The sequence below is a fragment of the Cheilinus undulatus genome, linkage group 5 (assembly GCF_018320785.1).
Source record: "Cheilinus undulatus linkage group 5, ASM1832078v1, whole genome shotgun sequence".
Classification (NCBI taxonomy): domain Eukaryota; kingdom Metazoa; phylum Chordata; class Actinopteri; order Labriformes; family Labridae; genus Cheilinus; species Cheilinus undulatus.
In genome coordinates this window covers 29106816-29131042 of record NC_054869.1, presented here as the reverse complement: position 1 = coordinate 29131042, position 24227 = coordinate 29106816, and the positions used below count along the sequence as shown (strand labels likewise).

Genomic DNA, 24227 nt, shown 5'->3' with positions numbered 1-24227 from the left:
GAAGCATGGGCCAAAAAGGTTTATGCATCATTTTATTTCATTATGTTTATATCTGGCCCTGCAATTAAAATGAATAAGCAGTATAGAAAATGGATGAATGGATGTTTATATCTATTCTTTCCTTTTAAAATCATTTTAGGCATTACCCACTCATGTTAAACTCAACCAATTACATTATTTCTGCCCTGTGAGTTGCTGCAGGCTTTAAAAAGACATGTTTATAGAACAGATACTTGAAATATGTAAGAAATATCATAATTAGCATTATTATTCATTCACCAGGAATACTATGACAAATTATAGACAAATATATATAAAAACAAAATAAAACAGATGAAATAGTCTCTTCATCTAGTCTTACTGAAAAGTTACAGTTTAACATCTTAATTATTAATCTCTTCCACTACTGTTAATCTGTCTAAGTATCACGCCATTGGTGGCTTCACTCACCGTATCCCACGGTGGGCAGGCCCAGGTGCTTCATGCGGTTCTTGACTAGCTCGGAAAGCTCCTGCCGCTCCGAGCGTCGGTACAGGTTGAGTCTCTGCTGCGAGATTCTTTCTGCTCTGCTCGACGGTTTGTTGCTCTTTCTGCTCAGCCGCCGCGCCCACTGCATGCTCTTCTTCCTCAGCAGCGGATGCTCCGATTGGTCACTCGTGGTGGAATTCCTGTGAGCTGTTTTCTCCTTCCAGGTGTCTCTGCGCTCCGGATGCTCTGAACCTTGCTCCACATTTATGGACACCTGAGACTGAGGAAGCAGGCAGAATAAGAGGTCTAAGCTGTGTGGTTTTATTTTTGTTCCAATTTTTCTTTGTCCTTATGACAACAAAGCAGACCTTTAATTTTATTAAGCTTGCAATCTCAGACTCTGATGTTAATGATCTTTAAGAAAAAAATGCCCCTCAGGTATTTTTATCTTAAAGGGGACATATTATGCAAAAATCACTTTTTCAGGCTTTTCTAACACAAATATGTGTCTCAAGCCTGTCCACAATTCCCTCAAGTACCAGAAAAATCCATTCCCTCTCCCCTTCTCTTTCTCCACCTTTCAGAAAATGTGTGCTGAAACAAGCCATTCTCAGATTTTACATCTAGTGACCTCACCAGGGGCCTAAGCACCCGCCCCCAGGTTTGGTTGGCCCTCCCCCTCTTGGAGAAAAGTTCCGCCCTCCTCTACTGATCCTCTCAGCTACCAGCTGAGATGCTGAATAGCTCAGTGGGTTACCCTGCTGATTACAGTCTGGGAGATTAATGGTTCAAATCCCGGTCCAAAGTTTGGGAAAAAAAAAGTGTCTGCAATATCACGAGTGCTGCATCCATTTCCTGAGAGGGGTGTGGTCAAGGGCAGAGTCAGACAGCTAATTACCATTTAAAGCCACAGACACAGAAACAGCTCGCTCTGAGCAGGGCTGAAACAGAGGGGTTTTAAGACATGCAAAAATCCAATACTGGAGTGTTTTTCAGCAATAAACTTCACAGGCACGTTTTGGGGACCTCTGAGAACAATATAAACTCGTCTTAAAAGGGTAAAATATGTCCCCTTTAAAACTGAAACATCCAAATGAAAAACAAACACATTTGGATCTTACCTGTGCATGACTGTCTTTGCCCTGAAACAGGAGAAAGACAAACAGACAACCAAACAAAAGGAGATGCAATGACGGGGGCATCCAAAGCAAACCAAATCAACACATGCCTCAAAAGTCAGCCCATAAAATAGTAAATAGGGTTTATTTATTACTATTTTATTATTTATTATCAAAATGCTAGGAAATTAACAAAAAAGTAAAATGTTACATTTGTTAATTAGGCCTGGTTAGTTTGGCACACAAATCACTTAAATAAAAAATAAATATTATTTAAGAGACAGACTGATAGGGTAATAACCTACTGGATTCTTAAATGGTGATATTCAAGAATAAATGTTAATTTCCTTCACCTGCTTGGCATCAAACAAAAAGCCAGAAGTATAAAAGGGAGCAAAATAAAATGGATATAAAAGAGAAATACAAGCAGCTGGCTTGGGAAACAAAAACAAAGACAAAAGAAGAACAGAGAAATTATAGTAGAATAAATGGAGGGACTGAGGAAGGAGATACATGTAAGAGGAGAGAAATTAAGGCAAAGGAAAGGCAAAGCAAGGAGAGGTATGCTCATAGGGAATAAAAAATTAAAAGAAGCCAAAGCCAAGCTAGGAGCCAAAGCTGGGATCAAATCAAAACCGGCCACTCAGAAACACAAAATGTGAATAAACTGAACTTACCTCAGAGGTCGAGAACATGTGTGACTCGGTGCGATAGATCCCGATGGGGATCTCAGCACTGGAAGAACAAAGCTTCTGGAAGAGTCTGCCATACGTCCTGATCCACAAGTCTTCCTCTGTGATCTTCATCTGTGGATGGAGAGTGACTTACTCATCTTAACTTTAACTCACAAACCCATTTCACAGCAGTAAAAAAATGTTCATACTTACAGCACACAGGTATCCAGAGCCAGGTGTGGTGTCCAGACCAAGCAGAAGCCTTATGATAGCGATCATGTAGTCTTTAACAAAAGACTGTTAAAACAAAGAGAAAGACTGTGATTAAAATATTCAACTACAGTGAGAAAACTCGAGTGTACAACAGGGCTAGACAATTATGTATGCATGATTCAAATGTGCCCTCTGCCTCCCTGCATTTTGATATGCCATGACCACCCCCGTGTTCAACTATAATACATGTTTTTGTAGCCTACCTGATAAAGCAGTGTATCCAGCATGCTGATACTGAATACCCTGCCTGCAGCAAACGGCAGCCGAAACATGAAGGCCAAGTTGGAGCCCTTATCACGCTCTATCTGCAGAAAGAAACACAAAAAGCAACAGAAAAACAAGTATTAAAATCTCACTTTTCTTCTGTAGGTTTGATGAACTTCTGCTTTTTAGTTCCATCTCCAAGACTAGTAGGAAAAAAAGGATCATGTCCGATTTTCACCTCTGACAGCTAACACATTGGTTGAGTGAAATTTTTTTAAAGCACAGAAAAGGTGAAAGTTATCGCTGCAGGTAGGAGGAAAAATATCACAGATGATCCAGAGAGAAGAGCGCATCTAAGACTGAGAATAATGATGTAAACATAACTCCATTACACTTTATCCATTTATTCAGTGTATTTTAGTGCGTTTACCTTACTAACTAAACCTTGAAAGCCTGAAAAACTGGCATTAGAATCAAATCTATGAATATAAATGGACAAACACTGCACAAAATTTTAAGTTAAGTAAATTGTTTTGGAATGGTAAAAAAAAAAATTGAATATACTTTGTGTGTAGATAGTTTAACCCCCTTCTTTTTAATCAGTGATAAGACAAACAAATTATATATCTGCAGAAAAATATGGAAACCATCAACAGCTCACCTTCTCCAGCTTGGAGAGAGCGAGTGAGTAGCAGTCCTTGGCTCTGAACTGCATGAACCTCATGTTCGACGGGTGTGTGAGCTCAGTGATAATGCTGAGACTGGGAAACAACCTAATTGAGAAGAGAGAGAGGGATGACCCTGCATGGCTGTGATAAATGTGTTTAATTTTGTTCATTAATAAGAGAGGAGAAACATAGCTTTGACATCTATAGTTTGTCGTGAAGATTAACTATTCTGGCATTTTGGTAAACTACGCACACCAGAATACAAGCATGGATGCTGCTGCAAGTATACTTGTAAGAGTCAGTTGATCTAAAACCTAAATATGTAATCAGCTTCTGATGTATTAACTGTTAAATGCAAGTGTCAAGAGTTTAAAATGTTCTTCTGTGTTACCTGAACATAGTCTGGACATTGACGATGGTCTTGGCATCAGCCATGTAGTCCTCCTCAGCGCTCATGGTGCTCTCCTTGTCTACCACCACTAAATTGTCGGCGTAGATTATTCCACACTGTAGCAGGTTGTCCAGGCTGGTCACAAAGCAACAGAGCTACTTCAGGAATAAGGTTGTCGAATGTTTGATATTTTGGTACTTTTAGTAACCACGTTTTAAAAGTGTCCAATATTTTAACTGAAGAGTAACAAAGCTTAAAAACAAAAAAAATACAGCTCCTCAGTCATAATTTTAACCCAAAGCTGTTACAAAGAGCAACATCATAAGTTGGTATAATTAACTTGAAATTAAACAGCAGTGGATGCCCAGGACTTCCAGTTTTTTGTGCAGTGTTATTGAAACAAGAATCAGTGTTGACCGATATTTAGTAAAGTTATATTCAAATAAAAAAAAATGCAATAAAACACTGCAATACTATCAAGCAAAACCTTTTGAAGCCTGCAGCGAATTTAGTTAAACAGTTTTAAGCTTTTTTCTAAAAGAATTTAGGAGCTTGTTGCACCATCTTAGTCCTGTTATAACTATGTTTAGTGTTTGTTAAGCGGAGATTAATGAATCACAGCAGGCTGCATTAACTCAAGTAATTAAGTCAGATGTAACTTTTCCATCCAGCAAATTAAATGTGACGGATGGTGGCCATCTTTCAAAATGCAATTTAGCAATGATGAAAAGATAAAGATTTTTAGTGAGCAGCAACAAAAGCAACAACAAGAAAAAACGTACATCACAAATTGGTAGCGTCAAACTCTCTTTTTTCACACCTGCAAATCAAATATATATATGTGCAAAGACAGGGATTAAGCCTGCATTTTCAGTGATCAGCTGTGAAGATCTGAACAAGTTCTCCACATAGCTGTGGAGTTTTTAGAAGCACTGAAATCAACACTTAGTGAGGCAACAACTTGATTTGTTGTAATCTGACTGCATGAGTATTTTTACAAATCTTGGGAGCATCTAAGGGATCCATTTTACTCAAATCAAATGATGGGTTAATCACAGCTGGTGCAAACTTTTCTAGGAATGGACACCTCAATATTCTAAAACAAAAGTCTTCTTGGTTTACATCCTGTTGATTTTAACAAAGCCGCAAAACTAAGGTTAAGAAAGCAGATGTAGAAACTTGTATAAAGAAAAGAAGGAAGTGCTGGACCCAGCCACTAAGTTCATCTTGAAAATCTGGTTCAAAGTAGCTAAAAAATACAGACTGTTGCACTGTGTAATGCTCACAGAAACACAGTCTATAAGAATTATATCAGTGTTCCAGTGTTGGTTAGAATTAGAACATCAACTCTGTAAATAAGGGACAAATGGAAAAGGGGTTCAGACTTCGACAAGATTCAAGCTCCTGAAAATGTAGAAAGTGTACCGACTTTAAATGCCTTCACAAAAGATGAAGAGAATGAACTGCTAAAATAGAGTCTAAACGGGCTGCTGTTTTCTGACACATAGCTTTGAATTTTATGTGTTTTGATCTTACTGAAAAAAGAAAATCAAACATTAGTTCAAAAAAAGAAAGCACATCCTATTTTTTGTCCTCTGAGAAAAGAATAATAACTTCTCTATTATTGATAAAGTTAAATTAAAAATCTTTTCCTTTTGTTTCAGAGCTTCTGTGCTGTAATTATGTGCACCAAAGCTCAAAGCAGTTATAAGAAAACCAATATTGTGCAATGCCTATAAATTGTCCTTTGTTGTTAATTTGTGATCAACTTTCCCTACATTCAGGGGCTTTTGTTGCATTTTATTTATGTAAGCTAAAAAAATAATGAAAAACAACTACTGGGCCACACATGATATTTAAATGAGTAAATCACATGAACAGTTTTGCTAATAATCCAAACACATACTTATCGATTGTGCCAGCCATGAAGTAAACCATTGGAAAGCAGCAAATAGCCTCTAAGAAGTGGTTGTCAGGTCTGCAGGAAACAGCAAAAATTATGGATGAGAAGCACATCTAATTATCTGTGGTAAACATTAGAGACAGACATGATTTGTTAGTTTGAACCATACTGATGGATGTTTTATGAGATAAGAGAATTAAAGTGTAGGTTTTATACTTCAGTGGAGCTGGATGTTTCAACTGGCTGCTAATGAAACCTCTGAGGATTTTAGTTAGCCAGAGCTTTCTTGGCTCTCTGTCTGTGTAGTTTATCTGTTACAGTGACTGCAGAGACTTGGCCGGAGTTAATGAAACCCACAGTGAGTTAGAGCAGAAAAAGGTGTGGATCACTGCAGCACACACGCAAGTACAGATACCCTACACACAAATAGGCTCTCTCTTGCACAAAGATCTTTTAATGAATAATGTAAAAGCAATTAATTTTTTCTCTTGAAGCTAAGCTAACCCACAATCAACTCTTGACTTGAAGCAATCTGTTTCTTTTAAGGATGCAAACATATGGAGAAATGGTGATTTTTCTTAATCTATTTCAAAGACACATGCCCCCTAGCAAATGCAAAGACATGGATATACACAAACAGTCACACGGAGTTCAGTTTCTTTATGTCTTTGACCTGACACTATTACTGTTTCTCATTGAAAATGTAAAACTATGATTTTTCCATAACTTGGGGCAACGTCAACCTAAATATCCCAATCTATGATCAAGTTTCTTCAGGGATATCCTGGCCCACATTGCAGGAGAATGTGCTCATTTAAATGTACAAGATGCAACATGAATTTGTAAAACTCCATGATGCATGAAAAAAAAAATTATGCTTAAGAAACTAGCTGGAAAGATGAAGAGTAGTCCTGACATTCTTGTACTAAAAGGAGGGCTGCATAAAAGCCAGTTAATTATAACTGCCTACACATATTGTATGCTAACTAAGTAGAAAATTAGCGTAATTGCTCATCTTAACTGTGTTTTCTGTTTACAACTCCTGGTGCAGGTATTTGTGTTAGGCCCCTTTACATAAAAAGCAGACTTGTCATAAGTTTTTTAAAGTGATTATGCAGATGTCAGTGGTTTTCTGTCTCTGTAGGAGTAAGAGCAAATACACAAACACAAGCAGTAGATAGAGTGGGTGGTAGGAATCTTACGGGTAGTCAAGCAGCAGCACTATGGGGTTGAGCTCCTTCCTGGGCCGGTAATAAGCGCGCAGCGGGACGATGAAGTTATAAAGACCATTTCCTGCAGTCTCCGCTGACACTATAATCAGCTTATTCTTGAAGCCGTATGCCTTGGCATCTTCGAAGCTGTTATGAGTGCAGCCCTGGAGACAATTTAACAGGAAATCAGTCAGGTTTAAGTTGTACTGTAACCCTTAGAGGATGCATTACACATCTTGTTTTTTTCAAATATTTCAAGAAAGGTGGTGTTTTTCTATGTACATGCTGGATTTACAAGAAAACATTGTGTTGAAATGAACCCTTTTCATACAGGAGTACCCACCTTGTCAAGGCGAAGGCAGCAGAATGGAGCTTTTTGGGGTAGGAGGTGACAGAGAGTTGGTGAGCTGCCGATGTAGGGAGAGTTGGGAGGGTAGCCCTTCACAAAACTGACAAAAAATACAAGGAATACATGATCAAATCCAATTCAAATTGATATAAAAATATATAAAACAATAAAAACACAATTAAACACAGGGAGAATTTAAATACAAGAAGACATAAAAAGACCATGAGGGTATAAAGCCAAGTCTCATGCAAGAGCCAAGAGCCAAAGAGTAAAAGTGTGTTTTTAAGTTTGATTTAGAAACAGACAGTGGACAGCCAAACATGTTGAGGCAGAGCGCTTCAGACTCTGGCACAGCTACTGCTAAGGCTCAGACACTCCTGAGCTTCAACTTTGACCTTGAAAAGTCAAAAGCAACTGATCAGTGGATATGAGAACCCATGATAAAATTATGGGGTTTACAACAGTCAGAAAGGTAGGAAGAAGCCAGTTTATTTAAAGATTTACATGTTAACAATCACATCTTGAAATCAATCCTAAAATGATCAGGGAGCCAGTGAAGAGAGGCTAAAGTTGGGGAAATGTTCTCCTATTAACATTAACCAGTTAAAAGACGAGCCACAGTGCTCTGAACAAGCTGTAAACGATCGAGAGAGGCTTGGCTAGCACCAAAGTAAAGTGCAGTATAATAATCATGACAAGTTGTGTTAACAGCGTGCATAACCATCTCCAAATTGTTGGAGAATAAAAAGGACTTAACCTTAGATAATGGCCAAAGATGGAAAAAGCTGGCATTTGTAAGTGAAAATATCTGACACCTTGACTTTCTGCTCAGAAAAGGCTCAAGAAAGGACAATTCCTCACTGGAGTTGGTACAGCCTCCATGGGGTCCAAAAACTTTCACTCCTGTCTTATTCTTATTGAACTTCAGAAAATTAAAGGTCATCCTGGCTAATAAAAAATAACTAATACATCTGAATAATAATATAACTGAGTAGTGCCTTGGGCAAAAGGTCGAGCATTTTATGACTTAATTTGCACTTGACAGCTTTGAAGTTTCAGATTTCTCTTATCAATTACTATAATTCAGTTTTATTAAACTTTTTCTTTTGCATATATTTTTTAGGAGAAAGGAGAAAGTTGACTTTGTACAATGAGTTGTACCTGTATCTCTGTATCCCCTTAGTCAACATAAATAAGTTTCAAATAACAACACCCACTTTTAAATATTATTAAATGCTGTTAACATATGTTAATATATTTTAAAAAACATACGATAAGACCATGATGTTGCTAATTTACCTCGTGTTTCAAGCCTGAAAGATTCATTCTTGCTCAAAAACATCATCAATTCCAGTTTTGCTGCAGTCTCTTTACCTTTAATCATGTCTTGTTTTAGTTTGCAATAAGTGTTTCAATTTAATTGTGCCCTCTGTATAGCAAAGGTTGACTTCAATCCCCCTTATCACTTTCACAGTGCCCTCTGGTTTGCCAATAAAAGAGAATCCAATTTTTTAATGGCTGCATTTACATTCTTGTGCCACATGGTGGCACTGTGGGACCTTTAGCTGTTGAGTGTTTTCTGCAGTCAATGCAGCCACTTCCATCTCCCCAACTGCTTCTGTACCCGACGGCTGTTAGAATAAAAAAGGCTTCTCGGGTATCATGGAGGGCAGTAATACAGTGTCTGAGGTTAGGAGGAAAACGCTGTGTCAAACTCTATAAGATCTTCGATGTCTGGCTCTTACAGTTGCACAAGAATACCTGCAGAGCTGCGGGCTCTGGTTTGCATGAGTCTCCTTTTAATTTGACCAAGTACAGAGGATAAAGAGAAGAAAAGGCAGCTGAGATAAACTGAATTCTTGAAGTCCCTTCACTTATTCTTTGGTGGCTTTCTGTCCAGTTGACTAAAAGATTAGTTTGGAAGTGTAACGAGCGTGGCGAATGACACATCATGAGCTTCACTGTGGAGGAACAACACTGACCTTCCTGTCATGACACACATCAATCACTGCCATGTCTGTCCCTTAAAGCACAATGACACATAGATTACACACCTATTCTCAACCCATCCATCACTCCTCCTACAACCACTAAGACATGACGAGGAGGAGGACGAATGATATCAATCAAATACAGGGTACAGGACGCTCCCACTATGAGGACGTTTCACTTTTTTTACAGCTGCAAAAAATGAAATAATGCACACTATAAGGCCTAAAGGTCAATAATCCTCTAAAGCCCGTTTTTATCACAATTTAATCTTAGCGACATCACTTACTCTGACCCAACTGAGCCCTCCTCGTCTGATTGGTTAGTCTCATCCTCTGATTGGTCGCTCAGGAGATCGCAGGGCAGAATGGCGGAGGAGTCTGCGACTTCCAGGACAGGTGCGATGCTTGGTCTGCGGCTGCTGGCGCCGTTCTCCGTCGGCAAGGTCAGTTTGCTGCTTTCCTCTGGCGGATCAGGGTTCTGCAGATCAATGGCTACAGTGCCTGAAAATTACACAAGGTTACTGGAAGAGAGCAGGTAGAAATCGCATGTGCAGCACTTTTATTATTATGTTTCCACATTGGATGTCCGTCTTAGCACCACAGTTAACCCATGAACGCTTTATCAGAAAAAACTCTGATGCTGGAGACACGTTTTCATACTGAATGTTCATGAATAAGGTCCAAGATTAGCTTATTCAGCATCTTTGCCGCTAACGACCAAGCACCACCTTTAGCTCAGCCTAGTGTGTCCTTGAGGAGAAAATGTGCTGGTCTCATTTATCAACATGACTGTACTCTTGAGCTACCATAACAGGCAAGCAAATAGCATTGCCAGTTAGAGATCGTCAATAAAATGATTAAAAAACATCATATAAGTGTGTGTGTAATAAGATGTATGATATATGCACAAACATATATCAGAAACATGATACATGCACAAAACATGTATCAAAATTTTTACAAAAATGTTAGAACTTTTACTTTCAGTCAAGTAAAACTGGACTGAAAGTAAACCCTTTAAAAAAAAAAAAAAGCTGGGAACTTCAAAAATGTGAATAAATCAGAATGTGATGATCGTCAAAATACTGAAACCCCATATTTTATGAAAAAGGCAAAAATATGACATAAGTGTTGAAACTAAGAAATGCCATTATTTTTGGGAAATTGTGGGCCTAATTTGATTCTAATGCCAGCAATATGTTGAACAAAAGTTTGGACAGTTACATTATTGAGAAATGTTTTTTTTTAAATAATTTGCAAGCTGAGTCTTTCACAAAATGGTAAACACGTCCTGATCACTACTTCAGATACATTCAGTCCCTCTGGGATGCTCTTTAATTTAATGATTTCATAAACTCTTGCCAGTTATCATTTAAGCTTTCTTTAAGCTTTTCACAACTTTTGCTGCCTTTTTATACCCCTGTCCCAATGTTTTTGAAACTTGAACCTGGCATCAAATTAAAAAGGGGCCAATATTTTCCAGAAAACAGCTTTATTTCTCAGTTTCAACATGTGATATGTTACTTTTGTCCTTTTTTAAATTAAACACGGGATATCGTTGCTTTAAAAATCATCACATTCCAATTATGATTCACATATTTTTATAATGGTCAATTTTTTTAATTAGTTATTAAATAAGAAACTCTTACTGAATCTAACCAGGTGTTAGTTAATCATGAATGAAATGTTAAAAAGATCTGCTACAGTGTATAATAGAGGTTCAGGTGGAAATATTGTATTCCATCAATTAAACTGGTAAATTTGATTTTTTTTTTAAGTGATGCGTCATGCACAAACTTACCATATGAGGTGGCCTGATCAACTTTCACAGGTCAAAGGAAAAGCACAACACAAAAAAGTCAGCCAAGAAAGCAAAAACAAAAATGCATGTAAGAAAATAATTCATGCATGTCAGCAAAATCATAAAGCATCAGCAAGGCAGCCATCTCAGATGTCAGTCAATTTTAGAGGGAATAAAGTACAATGGAAGTTTGACAATTGTATCTTTTTGTGTGGTAGTGTGATGGTGATTCATATGGAGACTGTTTTATTTGGGCTAGATTTATGGATATACTTATGCATTGGGGTTGTCAATTCCAGTCACAATGTCTTGTATTTTGTTCTTCAGGGTCTCCACTCTTTTCTAGACATCATTTTCCGGGACATTTTCAGAAACAGTCGGCTGGTTTGACAGGAAGGTACGTGCCCACAAACAAATATATTCTTTTCTTTGGAAGTCTGATACAAAAATGCACGGCTTGTGGCCATAACAATGACTTCACGCTGACAAATTATTACAAATTGATCACCGAATGGCTCAAATGCATTGGCAGATGCATTGTACTTAGTTTTATCAATACAAGTATGTTACAGTAATGGTTTGGGTATTTATAACCCGATTAGTCTTCTTTTTGCAAAAAATAAGTTAGAAAAAATCTACAAAAAAAAAAAAATGTGGCTGTCAAAAAATAAAGAGCCAATTAAAGTATCTTGAGCCTTTACTCAAAATAATAGTAGTTGTAGTAATGATAATAATAAATCTTCTCGCACAACTTTGTTTTATAAAGTACATTTTGGCTGCATGCTTGCTCTGTTTTTAATATTTTTGTTTATAAACAACTGTCACTGTTTAATATGATCCTAAATTTAATTTTTTTCCTTTCAGATGACAATCTCACCTATACTGGGAAGTTCTGATATGAAATTAGGAAAATATTCAAAAATTTTCCTGATTTTTCTAATTTTCTTAAGATTTTTCAGAAAATTTTGCTTTTTCTTGTATTTTCCATTATAAAAACAATTGGTCAACAGTTAACTAGGTTTTCAAAGGTTTTTCCAGGACAAATAGGAACCCTGTCTATATTCATGTACATGTTTTATATTCATTCATAGAAATGTAATAAAAGTCTTAATTGCTAGTCTATACGATTTCCATCGTCTTATGATTCTTTCTGTCAATGGCTCTGAGTCTCACCCATGCTGGCGATGATGCTGTGCACAGGCAGCCTGGAGGGGGCGTCGTAGAGGCCGCTGACAGGTAGACCCTTGTTGTGCTTCTCCTCCTGTTTGAAGATGAAAGCTGAGTTCTCCTCCTTGGTGATGTTGATGTAGTAGCATGTGTCGGCGGCAGCCATAATGTGTCGGGGCCCAGGGTTAAGCAGGATGCTTTTATTGTCTTCTCTCTTCACACCAATTAAACAAACACCATACCTGCAAATAAAAGCAGGCAGTTCAAAATGAGCATCAGCTCCAGTTGTTTGTTTAGCTTCTAGAGATATTGAAAGGCACACCAAAGAGATGTGCACAGACTGAGCAAAGAGGGAAATTCTCTTACTTCTTATGTGCGTGAAAGGAGGCGTAGGTGAAACTCTTGCCATCATACTCCCCAAAAAACTTGCTGTCACACAGACGAATGTGGTAGACTTCGTTTCCAGAGCAGCGTCCATATGTCCTCTGCCACTGCTCAGGAGATAACTGTCCCTCCCTCAAAGAATACAGGCTACAAGTTAGGTCTGAATGGAGTGATGTGTAGTATCCAGCCCTGTTATGTGTTTGGTTTTACAACACTGGACTACTGAAGGAATATGGCAATTAAACATTCAGACTACATGGACAGGACATGTTCTACATCTCTGTAGAAATAACAAGCCCAGTATAAGGTCATAAGAAAGAAACATTCATTGTTTTCAGGTGAGTTTACATAAATGAAGTAGATCTCCTTATATAACACTGAATGTTAAAGAGTTTGCAAATGCACCTTTCAAAACCAGAGTTACAGGTTGACATCAAAACTTGTCTTTAAGGAAAAGAAACCCTCATTTTTGCTTACTGCCAGAACAGAGCATGACTTTTAAAGGCAACAATTTAAAGTGCCATTATGTTTTGTCTTAATTACTCAGGAGTCTTTCATTTCACAGAAGAATGCACTTTAAACTGGATTTGATTTTATCTACATCTTTACAGCTCTCATTTCCTTGAGGACTAATGAATCTTTTTGAACTCTGACGACCTTTTTCTCCCTAGCCTTCTGACTTCTGCTCACAAAAATAAAATGAAGCGAAGAAGGCTGTAAGATCAGTTTATTTAAGCAGCTCATGTACTCCATAACTCCTAATCAATGTGATGATGATTAAACTAACACCCATAATAAAAAATGCATTCCCATTCCTGTCACCTTCACATCTCTGAGCCAGTTCACATCTCCATTATGAATATTTTCATGATTTTTTGGCTGTCAGTGAAGGTAAATTTGCTGTTCACCTTGTCTAGACTGTGAGAACACAGGCAGTTTTATTGTCAGCAAGAAGGGTTATGTTTATTGACTTCATGATGAGACTGTTTGTGTTGTGGCGATGGTACATCCAACTCTGCAGACAAAAACAACCACGTTCTCTATAAATGTAAAACTGTTGCAGGAGTGTCAGTCATCACTGCCTGTTATTCACTGGGACAGACTCTGTTCTCATGACGAATTACACAAATTAATTTCGCATTAACAGATCAGAAAAAGTTAGAAAGGCTAAAGGTTTAAAAAATTAACTTTTTGTGACTCTGAAAGCAGAAAATTCACTGATTCAGTTACATCTCAGAGAGAATCAGCGATCAACATCAGTGCTCAGATGATGAAAAGGTTAAACTTTAAGGAGAAGATACAGCTGTGGTAGGATCCAAACATCTATCAGGGCAGACAAAGTTTGTAGCTGTTTCTCAAAGCCAAGGAAGGATCCTCAAACGGCCATTTCTGAAGGATACTACTTCATTGGCTGCCGTCAGAGGACTGTTCCAAGTCTCGAGGATCCTTGAAATTTTTCCAAGGACTGTCTTTCAAACAGAGAATTTCCAAGGATGCACATGTGTATCCTCCACGCGCAGGAATTACCCACAATCCAATGCACATTGTTTTCCTTCTCTTAAAAAAAAAAAATACAGTAATATCAGGAGGAAGCCAGGGCTTCAATACACTTTTAAATGTCATGTTTCCATCATTAGGCTATATCATATCATCAAAGCAAAGCTGGACGGGTAAAAGTAGCGCCATATAATATGATTATATTATATATTATATTGTATGATTATATTAAATAATCAATATGATTAAACAATCATATTATTACATATATTATGATTATACGATGATGTGATAGCTTATTGGAGGGTGCAGGGTAAAACTTTCTATGACGTAGTCACGCACACTTGCTAGCCTGTTCTAAATGTGTGTTCAAGAGTTGCCAGGGAGGACTCACCTCCAAGGGTCCTGGCTCGGGGGGATCCTTCCCAAAGACGACGGATTCTGGACTTTGAGAAACAGCTACTGAGTGACACTGACTGGATTAGCTGACATCTCATGAGTGCTCTGCGCCTTTGAAAGCCTTAACCATCAAAACTTAGACTCTGTATTTTTGAACATTTGTGATTGGGTCTGCTTGCCTTAAGTTACTTGAAGTATTAACACGCTCACACTTGATCAAAATATATAAATCTGGAACCAGATCCTTAGATTTTGTGACCAAGAGCTGACATGTGGGACATGTGAACACTAAGCCAAGTGTCTTATATGTTTTTATACTGCTCATCATATTTTACTTCTTTTTCTCTTTTTTGTCCTTGTTATTTCACTTCTTGCTCTTAATTGTTAATTGTCAGTAGTCTGCATGTTTTTGTCTTCTTCACTGGAAGCTTTCATGGATGCGGCTGCTTGTTTATGTCTGCTTTGCTGTTTTTAATGCATCTATGTTGCTGCCCATTTATGTCTGCTGACAGTGTCAGTCTTTTGTGTCTCTTTTATTTTGACCTATTATCTGTGTCTTTTGCAATGGGTTTATTGGGAATGCTAAACTTTGAGACAATGATGAAACAGCAATTAATTGTGCAGGTGAAATTCCTACTTCTGCTTCTTATTTTTGTTAAATAAAACAAATCTACACTTGTTTTAAATATTTATATCAATAATACTGAAGTAAAAAAATAAAATTTATCAGTTCGAACCAGCTTTGATAGGTCCTCGGTTGAGGTTTAAATGACATTACAAGTTTCCAACATTTTTAAACATGTTATTTTTTAAGACTGTTTTGTCTTTTTCTTTTTGTATTTAAGTGTGAAAAACAAATACTGTATATAACTAAATCTATCTACAAGCATCTTTAAAGCCAACTATTAACCAAGTATTATCTTGTCAAACTCTTTTTCCCTTGTTTCCAGTCCTCGTGGTGAGCTAAGCTTACTGTACCTTCTGTACCTGTAGAGAATATCAAATATAAGAGTGCTATTGATCTGATCCTCTCAGAAATAAAATGAATGAGGCTGTTATCTAATATTTTAAATCCTTCCCTTATAAAGTGCCCATAATTTGAACCCAACTGAATTACTCTGGCTTTATAAAAACATCCTATATTTGATTTATTTCTATGATGTGGTTACTGTAAATGCAAGAATACTTAATTGAGAAAGGTCTTATACCATACCATCAAATGACACAACAATAAAAGGACACACTGACTGTGGATCTGGCCATAAATCCATGCATGCTCATGAGACTTCCTGTCATGGTAAAATCAGGATGTACTCACTGTCCTCTGGAGGTGTGGACGAGGAGTGTGACTAAGGTAGATGTAGCTGGACACACACAGTTCAGCGCCAGCATGGCATACTTGAACTCCTCTTCACATACAACATGATCTAGTGAAGTGGATAAGTTGCAGTGTGTTAAGATGAAGACAGTATTCCTGTATTTCTGTGAATAGAAAGTCTTTATGTGCTTACCTGCAAACTTAACATGGAATTTATTTTCTGGTTTAAGAATTTGGACGTAAAGAGGGCAGTTTGGAGCGAAGTCTTTTGCAGCCCAAGCCCTCAGAATCGTCTGGTGATCCTGTGGAAAGGGAAATGATTTCCTTTTACTCATGCAGCAACTCATTAGCAAAAGCAATAAGAATTTTATGGATCATAAAGTTTGCCTCAGAGACTTAATGTGCTTTCAATACTCAACAGCAGTTTCAAGAGTCATGACATCATGTGGATATCCAACTCACTGGGCTAATTTACTAAGGAAGTGTGAGAGGAGGCAACTCCTTAAAATTTATTAGCATTGAAAGAGAGTCTATTTTATATGACTTCAACTAATTTCTGTTGGTGTGACTTACAGCAGCAGTTCGGTCGACCTCATTCCTGCTGCTGAGGATGAAGCACGCTTCAGCATCGTCCATCCTGAAGATTGATGCAGAAATGGACATAAGGACAAAAGAAAGAAGAGACAGGCAGGTTTACGGGCTGACGAGTATGAAAAAAAAAATCAGCCGAATGTAAAATTAATCTCTTACAAGGCAATCAATACTTCATAGAAAAGCTAAGCAGGGTTGAGCACTAACTTCCTGATACGATGACCGATAAAGCTCAAAGCAGCATTTTTGCAGGGAAAAAAATCTGTTTGACATTATGGAGCAGCTCTGGCAACACATGAGGTCCAGAGATCTTTCATTGTGACAAAAAACTCATGTTTTCAATACTTAAAAAGAACAACAATTTAAAGTGGTAAAGTGATTCTAAAAACACTTTTAGCATAGCAGAGCGGAGTCATCGGCTAAATGGTTTTATCTTTTACACAGCAATGCAGAAAATTGTCACAGCATATTATCACCTGTGTAACTGCACAGACTCATGGAGAGGATGGGCTCCTTAACTAATTTAATCTATGACTTTGATTTCATTTGAACATGGAGAGCTGCTTTTTTACATCATAACTTCACAAGTGATGCATTACTGTAAGATTCCTGCAGCAACAGTAAAACCATAAATGGCACATGTGCTGCAATATTTTGCACCAAGTTAAAGGAGGAATGAATTCTAATGTGATCCATCACATTTTTCATAACTGACAGTGTTCAATATGAGCAGATAATCATCATTCTGCAGATTGAAATCCCATCACACTAATGTGCGAGCAGTAAGGTCAGCTAAATACACTGGTAACTATCTCGGCCTCTAACTGCACACCACGGACTAAAGAATCCACCAGTGGAGAACTGAGAGCGTCCATTTAAATTAAAGCAACACAGAGATTATCATTTACTTTAAATGAGATTCAGAGGAGTAGAACCAGGACACATCAACTGAAAGTCAACCTAGAAGGCAGTCATTTCATATCACATCCTCACAGATCATAATTGTATCTCCTTAAAGTAAGACTACCTGAATTTCAGAGAAGATTTTCAGACCAAAACAAATGCTCACTTTGGACACACCTCCTTCTTCCCACAGCCCCCACATCACTAATTATCCGACCTCTCTTTTCCTGTTTCACCAGCAAGTGTCTTTGAAACAAAAAGCGCAGACAGGCATCGGAAAACAAGATTCTGCAATCAGTTTCCATTTACAACATCTTTCTCAAAGTCAACAAATCACTTTTCTTCATGCAGCAAAGTCTGTTGGTTCTCCTTTAGTTGTACTAGTGCAACAGCACTCTACCCCCTATGCCCCAAGACAGCATCTTTCAATGGCCGGGGCTGTTCCTCTTACTTCATGCAGTGGCGGCTGGTCAATAGGGGGCACTAGGGCGCTGTCCCTCATCACTCTCCACAAAGAGAGGACAGATCTTGAGTTAATTTAAATAATTTTTTTAGCATTGGCTTTAAATATCTAAATCAGTAGATCACGCACATTCTAAGCGTTTGCCTTTACTTCACTCATTCATACATACATACTTCATGTGAGTTGCAAACACAGATCTGAGAACAACAAACCCAGTGGGAGACTTCATTGTTTTGTTGGAAGTCAGAAAAAAGGTAAAAATGTATCCAAAATGTATGAACATAGGAAATCTTCAACTTTGCTGTATCAATATGTCCAATGTAAAATACTAGACCTTAAATTTAATGTGAAAGCAACAATGCGCATACTTAATGTGTATCTGTAAGTGTTTGTTGTTGTTGTTTGTCTAAATACAGTGAGCCTCACTCACTTGGCCCTCATCAGGTCCTGGTCTTTGAGGGCGGACCCCTGAAGGTAGATGACCCTCTGGGACCAAAGAGGGATTTGGAGGATACGACGAACCTGAATGTCTACCTCTGTCGGACACAGGATCACCACATAGTAGTCCTATGAAACAAGTGATACAAATTATCTTTAATCATAGAGTGTCAATTGTGCAGCGTGTGCCCATATTTTGCCTAAACTACCAGCCAATCATGGCTTAAGCATTTTTGAGTACAAATGTGACTAAGAATTAACAACAATTTAGGATATATTAACTACATTTGTATGCATATCTCACATTTCTAAAAATAGAAATCTTACACAAATTTATTCCAATAGTGTTTTAGATTGACAGTGTAACATACAGTTAGTTATAAAACCACTATCATGCAGGTGATTGATACCTGTAGTCTGGGATGAGCGTAGAACTCGTTGAGAAAATCCATCAGCAGATCAATCTTCAGCGAGCTGACACACAACACCACGTGCTTCTCTGTCTGCGCCCGGTGGCGGCTGTAGTTCCCTCCTAACTTCTGGCGCTCCATCCAAAGGTACGCTAGTTCTTCAAACTGACAGAAACGACAAACAACATTGCTGTGATGTCAACTACAGCAAGAATGAATTAAATAAGAAACCAAGATAGATTTGTTGTCTGGACACAGATGGCAAAACCACTGAAGCGAAAAGTGTTGATGCGTTTGCTCGCCTCCAGCAGGAGTTAATTTCTATTTCTCACTCAATTTGCTCTGAAGGGATGGTAAACACTATTTTAACTGATGAACACATTTGAGATCTTTTAAAATAAATTACATAGTAAACAGGCACATTTATCACGCAGTAGGAGTGAGCCAGCATGACTTGGCTTGAATACTGAGTGAAATCTGAAGACTTTCCTGGATCCAAAAATGTAAGAGATGTAAGCACCTTCACAGATTTTTCAAAATTTGCAATCAGTCTGAGATAAGAGTGAGGAAATGTCATTCAGTATTCACTGATAACTTGATTATAGTCATTGCTAGAGTGTTAACTTTGGGAAAAATCTGAAAGGCTATTTAGCATCATTACCTGCAGCGGGAGCACAACCAGAGCGACACAAATCAGGATGACCACGAGCAGCTGGGAGGGCCAGATCTGTGGCGTTACATCCCCGTAGCCCACAGTGGAGAAGGTGACGATGCAGAAATAGAAGGAGTCAAACAGAGTCAGGTGCTTCCCTGCTCTCTCTAGATGCTGGATCCCACAAGCCCTGAAGAAAATTAAGCAATAATTAAATGTCTTAAAGGTGCTGAAATAGACATACCTCTTGTGGGTAAAGATAATTAAAAATAAACATGTAAAATCAAACCTTTTTATGTAATATTAGTATTAAGTTTGAGCCTAGAGGGCTCAATATCCAGTCCAATTTTCATGAGCTCAAAGGGCACCAGAGTCAATACAGCTTAAGGTTGTGCTCAGCATATCATTTAAAGTGACACTATTGATCGCTCTGTCAGTTCCACCTCACTGCTTGGGCTAATTCATTTTCATTTTCATTGGTAAAGGTGGAGATTTAATGAAACACCAGGGCACTGGAGAACGAGGTCATCTATCTGTACGAATTTGCATCAAGTATGTTTGGTGCTGGGTGGTGGCCAAGGCACACAGAGTGCCACAGATCGAAGACCTAAAAAGTGTCAGCTTTGATAGAAATACGTTTAAGAAATTAAGAGTGAAGAAGGACAAAAGAGTTGCAAGGTTTTCCCATCCTTTTCAACTTCCCCTGCTGTTTTCTTTTCATTAAGCCTGTCTTGATAGCCAACTCCTTATATGCAAACATTTCCCTGCATCCAAGCTTTGTTATTGGCTCTAATTGGTTTAAACAATCCAAAACAAGTCCACATTCTTTAAATCAATTTATGCTCAACTTCCGCATACTTTAATATCAACAATTTGCAAATGTCTCTACTTGGCTTAATGATATTGAAAATGATCATAGGCTTTACATATTGTTTTACTTTTCATGGTATCTTTTAGTCAGATTTCAGTGCACCAGTGGAACTGTGCATCTTTTGCTCCTGACATGTGCCAATAACAGCTCACCATGTCTGCCCTCAATAAATGCTGAATAACTACACTGAAAAATACTTTAAAATTTACATTGCTTCTTCCAAATACGCTGCCTTGCCCAAGACATGAACATTGGCAACAGTGGAAAAAATATGTACAAGAGATGATGTTTTCAGTGATTTCACACTTTAGCATCAAAGGCCAGTACAAGCTTGTAACCCTCTGTGGTCAGTATGTCATTTCTGTGACTAACAGTGAGATCAGAAGTTCAGTGACTCACCCCGTGAAAACCAGACACAGTAAGGTGCAGATGAGGATGAACACCTGGTTGTACATAGCAGAGTGGGTCCTCTGGATGGCACGATGGAAATCATTCTGGATGTAGAAAAACAGATTATAAAACCTATAAAGCTGTTTGTCTTATGTGTTATCAGAGTTATACTGCCAGACTGTTGAGCTGATAGTATAAAAGACTTTTACTCTACTATGAGCTCTGCAACAGTAAGTTCTCCGTGAAACACTGAGATATATAATAAACAATGCCTGATGGGTCAGTATCTGTCTGAAAGTTTATTTGAGAAGTTTTTAGCAGTTTTTTAAACAGGCTTTAGTTAATACTGGTGTCTCTATATGAGCAACAAAAGCTAATCACACAATTAGGATGAGATTCATTGTTTCTATACATTTGTTTTGATATCTTTTACTGCTGTCAGTGATTGTCAGACAAGAAGAGAAGCTAAACTAAATACATTTCCATGATTGATATGTTTTGATGTTAAAAGAAAGCAAGATGAGATTCCTCTTTAGAAAACACCATTAACATATTTACAAGATCAGTACAAGATGTACTGCTTTCCCCACAGGGGGCGCCAAAATCCACACCAATGTAAAGTTTCTTGTGGGTGCTTTAGTATAAAGGTTTCAACTGGTGAGTCGGGACCCAAAAGTGGATTGCAGAGCCGTTTTCAGTGGGTCACGACATTGTTCTCCAAAAAAGAAATTGTGGCATAACGTCTATGATGTATGGATACCCAGAGTGGACAAACATGGGTTGATTCAGCACTTTGCAACATCAACCTTGGTCCTGTACTCCTCCGCCCTACTGATGGCTATTGTCCAGGCCTACGCCAGGCCCATACCCCATCTTTCCAGGTATCTTCCCAGTGTCTGGACCAGCCCACCAGGTCCTGGGCACCCAGTATGCGGTGAGCTGGATCAGGCCTGGGAAAGCGCTCCAGGTGCCTATAAAGGCACAGCTGCCATTACCGTATAGAGCGTCTGATCGTTTCCATCCCTGCTCTCCTGAGAACAACAGCATTAGACACAGTCTTGCCAACGATACCCAAAATTTAAACAAACATCCATATAATTTACTTTACTTCATTTTGCTGTAATAAGAAGTAAATTCTGATTGACAATTTTTCAATATCTCAACGTATTCAGTTCATTAATTTGGGATAGATACACTTACACAACATTCCACATTATTATGCAAATTGGATTTTATCCATATTTTTCCACAATTTTGCTTCTTAAGTCCTCAGACAATTCTGGGCTCTTCTTTCTCTCCTCCATGCTTGGTGTGACACACACAGGCACACAACACATAGGTTGAGTCAACTTCTATACATTCTAACTAGCTTCAGGTGTGATTTCTAGATTGCCAGCACCTGTTACTACCACAGGTGAGTTTAAATGAGCATTACATGCTTGAAAAAAAAAAGATTTACCCACAGTTTTAAAAGTGTGCCAACAATTTTTGTCTGGCCCATTTTTTGAGTTTTGTGTAAAATTATGTAAATTTTGTCCTTTTCCTTCAGATTTTTTGTGTTGCTGCAATGCACATAAAGGAAATAAACATGTGTAAACCAAAAACATTTGTAATTGCAAAAAATTCTGAGAGAAATGGTATATTTTCTGGAAAAATTCCAGGGGTGCCAATATATATTTTGTCCATGGCTGTATATGACAAATAATAACTGATTGAAGACTTGTTCTTAAAGTGTGTGGTGTGCTACAAGATGACCAACACAGCATGCCATACTTTAACAGATTCTTTCATCAACAACCAGAGTGTCCACTCTTAAAACTTCCCTTCTTGCATGGATTTCTTATCATAAAAATTGAAAATGATTAATATTCATGATTTCAAACTGTGGCAACCCCAACAGTCCTCTGAGCAAATTAGGGAGAGTAAAATCACTCAAACACACCTCACACCACTGTAAAATCTGACCATCAGATAATCGGGTCTTTCTGAGCCTGACTTTGATCAAAGGTGGGAACCAAGCTCAAAACTGACAGTGGTGCGCAACCCGCTCGAGGTCCAAACTGCAACATTTCTCATTAAATAAATCTGAGTGTGAAAAGACTTAGTTGGGTCCTGAGGCTAAACTGATTAAGGACCACTATTTTAACTTACAACAAGTATTGTTAGAGGAATCTCTAAAATTGTCTCAGACTGGTATGGTGTTGTGCATCACAGGCACTCACGACTCATTTTCACTTGCACCTTGTTAGCATGTTCTGCCTGTCACCGCCTCCCTCTGCCACCTCTCCAAACTGTCACTGCTTCTCTCCATGTGCCGGCCTGTTTGGCCTCAGATTCTACCATCTGCCCAACTAATGCACTGGCATGAAACTCTTACTCTATCTAGTGAGAGCACACACTCTTCACTACCAGCCGGATATCATCTAATTCTCTTAAATTCCACAAACCAGTCACTGTGCACCCAGAGTAAATCCTAGACAATATTGATACTACAAAACCAAGAGCCGAACATCAGGTCTTTTATCCCTGCTGTGCCAGTCTCAAGCATTTTGTCCTCTTTTGCCTTGCCAGTATGTGTTTCCCCTCTCTCTTCTGCAATGCTGCTAGTTCTGAATTGTTTCAAAAATGTGTTTTTTTCTGTTGCATCAAAAGCTCCCAGGCACTGAAGTGAAAGAAAAAATGAAATCAACCAGCAAAATGAGTTCACTTATTAGCTCTCCATACAAAAAACATAAATGTGTGTCCACTTTGCCTTCAAGTAAAAACCCTAAATTGGGGTACAGGTGTTTATCCCAACACTCTAAAACACTAATAATGTTACACAAACAAATGTAGCTTGTAAAAGTAGCTCAAAAAGAGTGACATGGTCAATGTAAAGTAATAAGAATTGTTCAGAAAACATCAGCTAATCTATACCAGAGAAATTAGTGTGTTCATTGAATCCTGTGTGAACAGCTAAACAGGGTAAATCCACTCAGTTTTTATAGGTTTGATCGTTACTCTTGATCCTCCAATAAGGCCTCCACAGCAACAGCTATGTGTTTGCAAAGCCTTGAGTAGTAAAACAAAACAAAAAGAAGCCTTCTGTGTGTGCTTTTTAATTCAACAGAGCTTTGGCTCAAACAGCACAGTGTCATTATGAGTATACTTACTATCATGTTCTCCAGGGCACCTTTGGCAAGCCAGCAGTTAAGAAATACAGGGACAAATATGTTTCTCAACGGAGGCCAGAAGATCTTTATGTAAAAAGAGAGAAAAATGCAAAGCAGTTGAAAAAAAGGTTGAAGCTAACATACCTGAGATGCATTTACTTGTCTTTATAATCATTACAAAGAAAAAAGTACATTCCCCTCTGGGATAATTGTTGCAGGATTGGAGTGGTGAAATGTTAAGGAAGGTGTGAGGTACACTTGGCATTGGGGCATTAAATTAGAAATTGGATTGCTCTAAACATTCCAAACACACACCTGCCTCAAGCCCAAACAAAGGTGCATTTAAGGTGCCCATTTAGTGCTCTATTGATCAAGTCATTTACTCACTGTGATTATAAATGGCACTGTATTGATCATCTCCAATATGAAGGATATCTGGAATATCTGCTCCCAAATATTACCCTGAAAAGGAAAGTGAAGGAAAACTATTGAATTATAAAGTTCAGACTGTTTAAGAAAGGCAAACATGAGACATTCCAGT

General features: G+C 38.1%; 1 protein-coding gene across 10 annotated transcripts in view; it reads right to left on the bottom strand.

Moving 5' to 3' along the window:
* The window catches only part of kcnt1b (potassium sodium-activated channel subfamily T member 1b), a 117666-nt gene that overhangs the window by 12104 nt on the left and 81335 nt on the right, over window positions 1-24227 (bottom strand). For 7 of the 10 annotated variants that reach the window (XM_041787710.1, XM_041787711.1, XM_041787713.1 and 4 more), the window contains 22 exons: window positions 24074-24148; window positions 23687-23770; window positions 20544-20638; window positions 19283-19463; window positions 18622-18786; window positions 18204-18340; window positions 16390-16453; window positions 16010-16118; window positions 15817-15925; window positions 12585-12734; window positions 12225-12460; window positions 9538-9751; window positions 7254-7359; window positions 6902-7074; window positions 5703-5774; window positions 3797-3931; window positions 3399-3510; window positions 2737-2838; window positions 2474-2557; window positions 2264-2392; window positions 1590-1610; window positions 451-748 (listed from right to left, as the gene is read on the bottom strand). In XM_041787710.1, the coding sequence (XP_041643644.1) occupies window positions 451-748; window positions 1590-1610; window positions 2264-2392; window positions 2474-2557; window positions 2737-2838; window positions 3399-3510; window positions 3797-3931; window positions 5703-5774; window positions 6902-7074; window positions 7254-7359; window positions 9538-9751; window positions 12225-12460; window positions 12585-12734; window positions 15817-15925; window positions 16010-16118; window positions 16390-16453; window positions 18204-18340; window positions 18622-18786; window positions 19283-19463; window positions 20544-20638; window positions 23687-23770; window positions 24074-24148 (2851 nt within the window). The remainder of the gene's footprint in view (window positions 1-450; window positions 749-1589; window positions 1611-2263; window positions 2393-2473; window positions 2558-2736; window positions 2839-3398; window positions 3511-3796; window positions 3932-5702; window positions 5775-6901; window positions 7075-7253; window positions 7360-9537; window positions 9752-12224; window positions 12461-12584; window positions 12735-15816; window positions 15926-16009; window positions 16119-16389; window positions 16454-18203; window positions 18341-18621; window positions 18787-19282; window positions 19464-20543; window positions 20639-23686; window positions 23771-24073; window positions 24149-24227) is intronic. The other 3 variants (XM_041787712.1, XM_041787716.1, XM_041787718.1) reach the window with 1 other exon arrangement.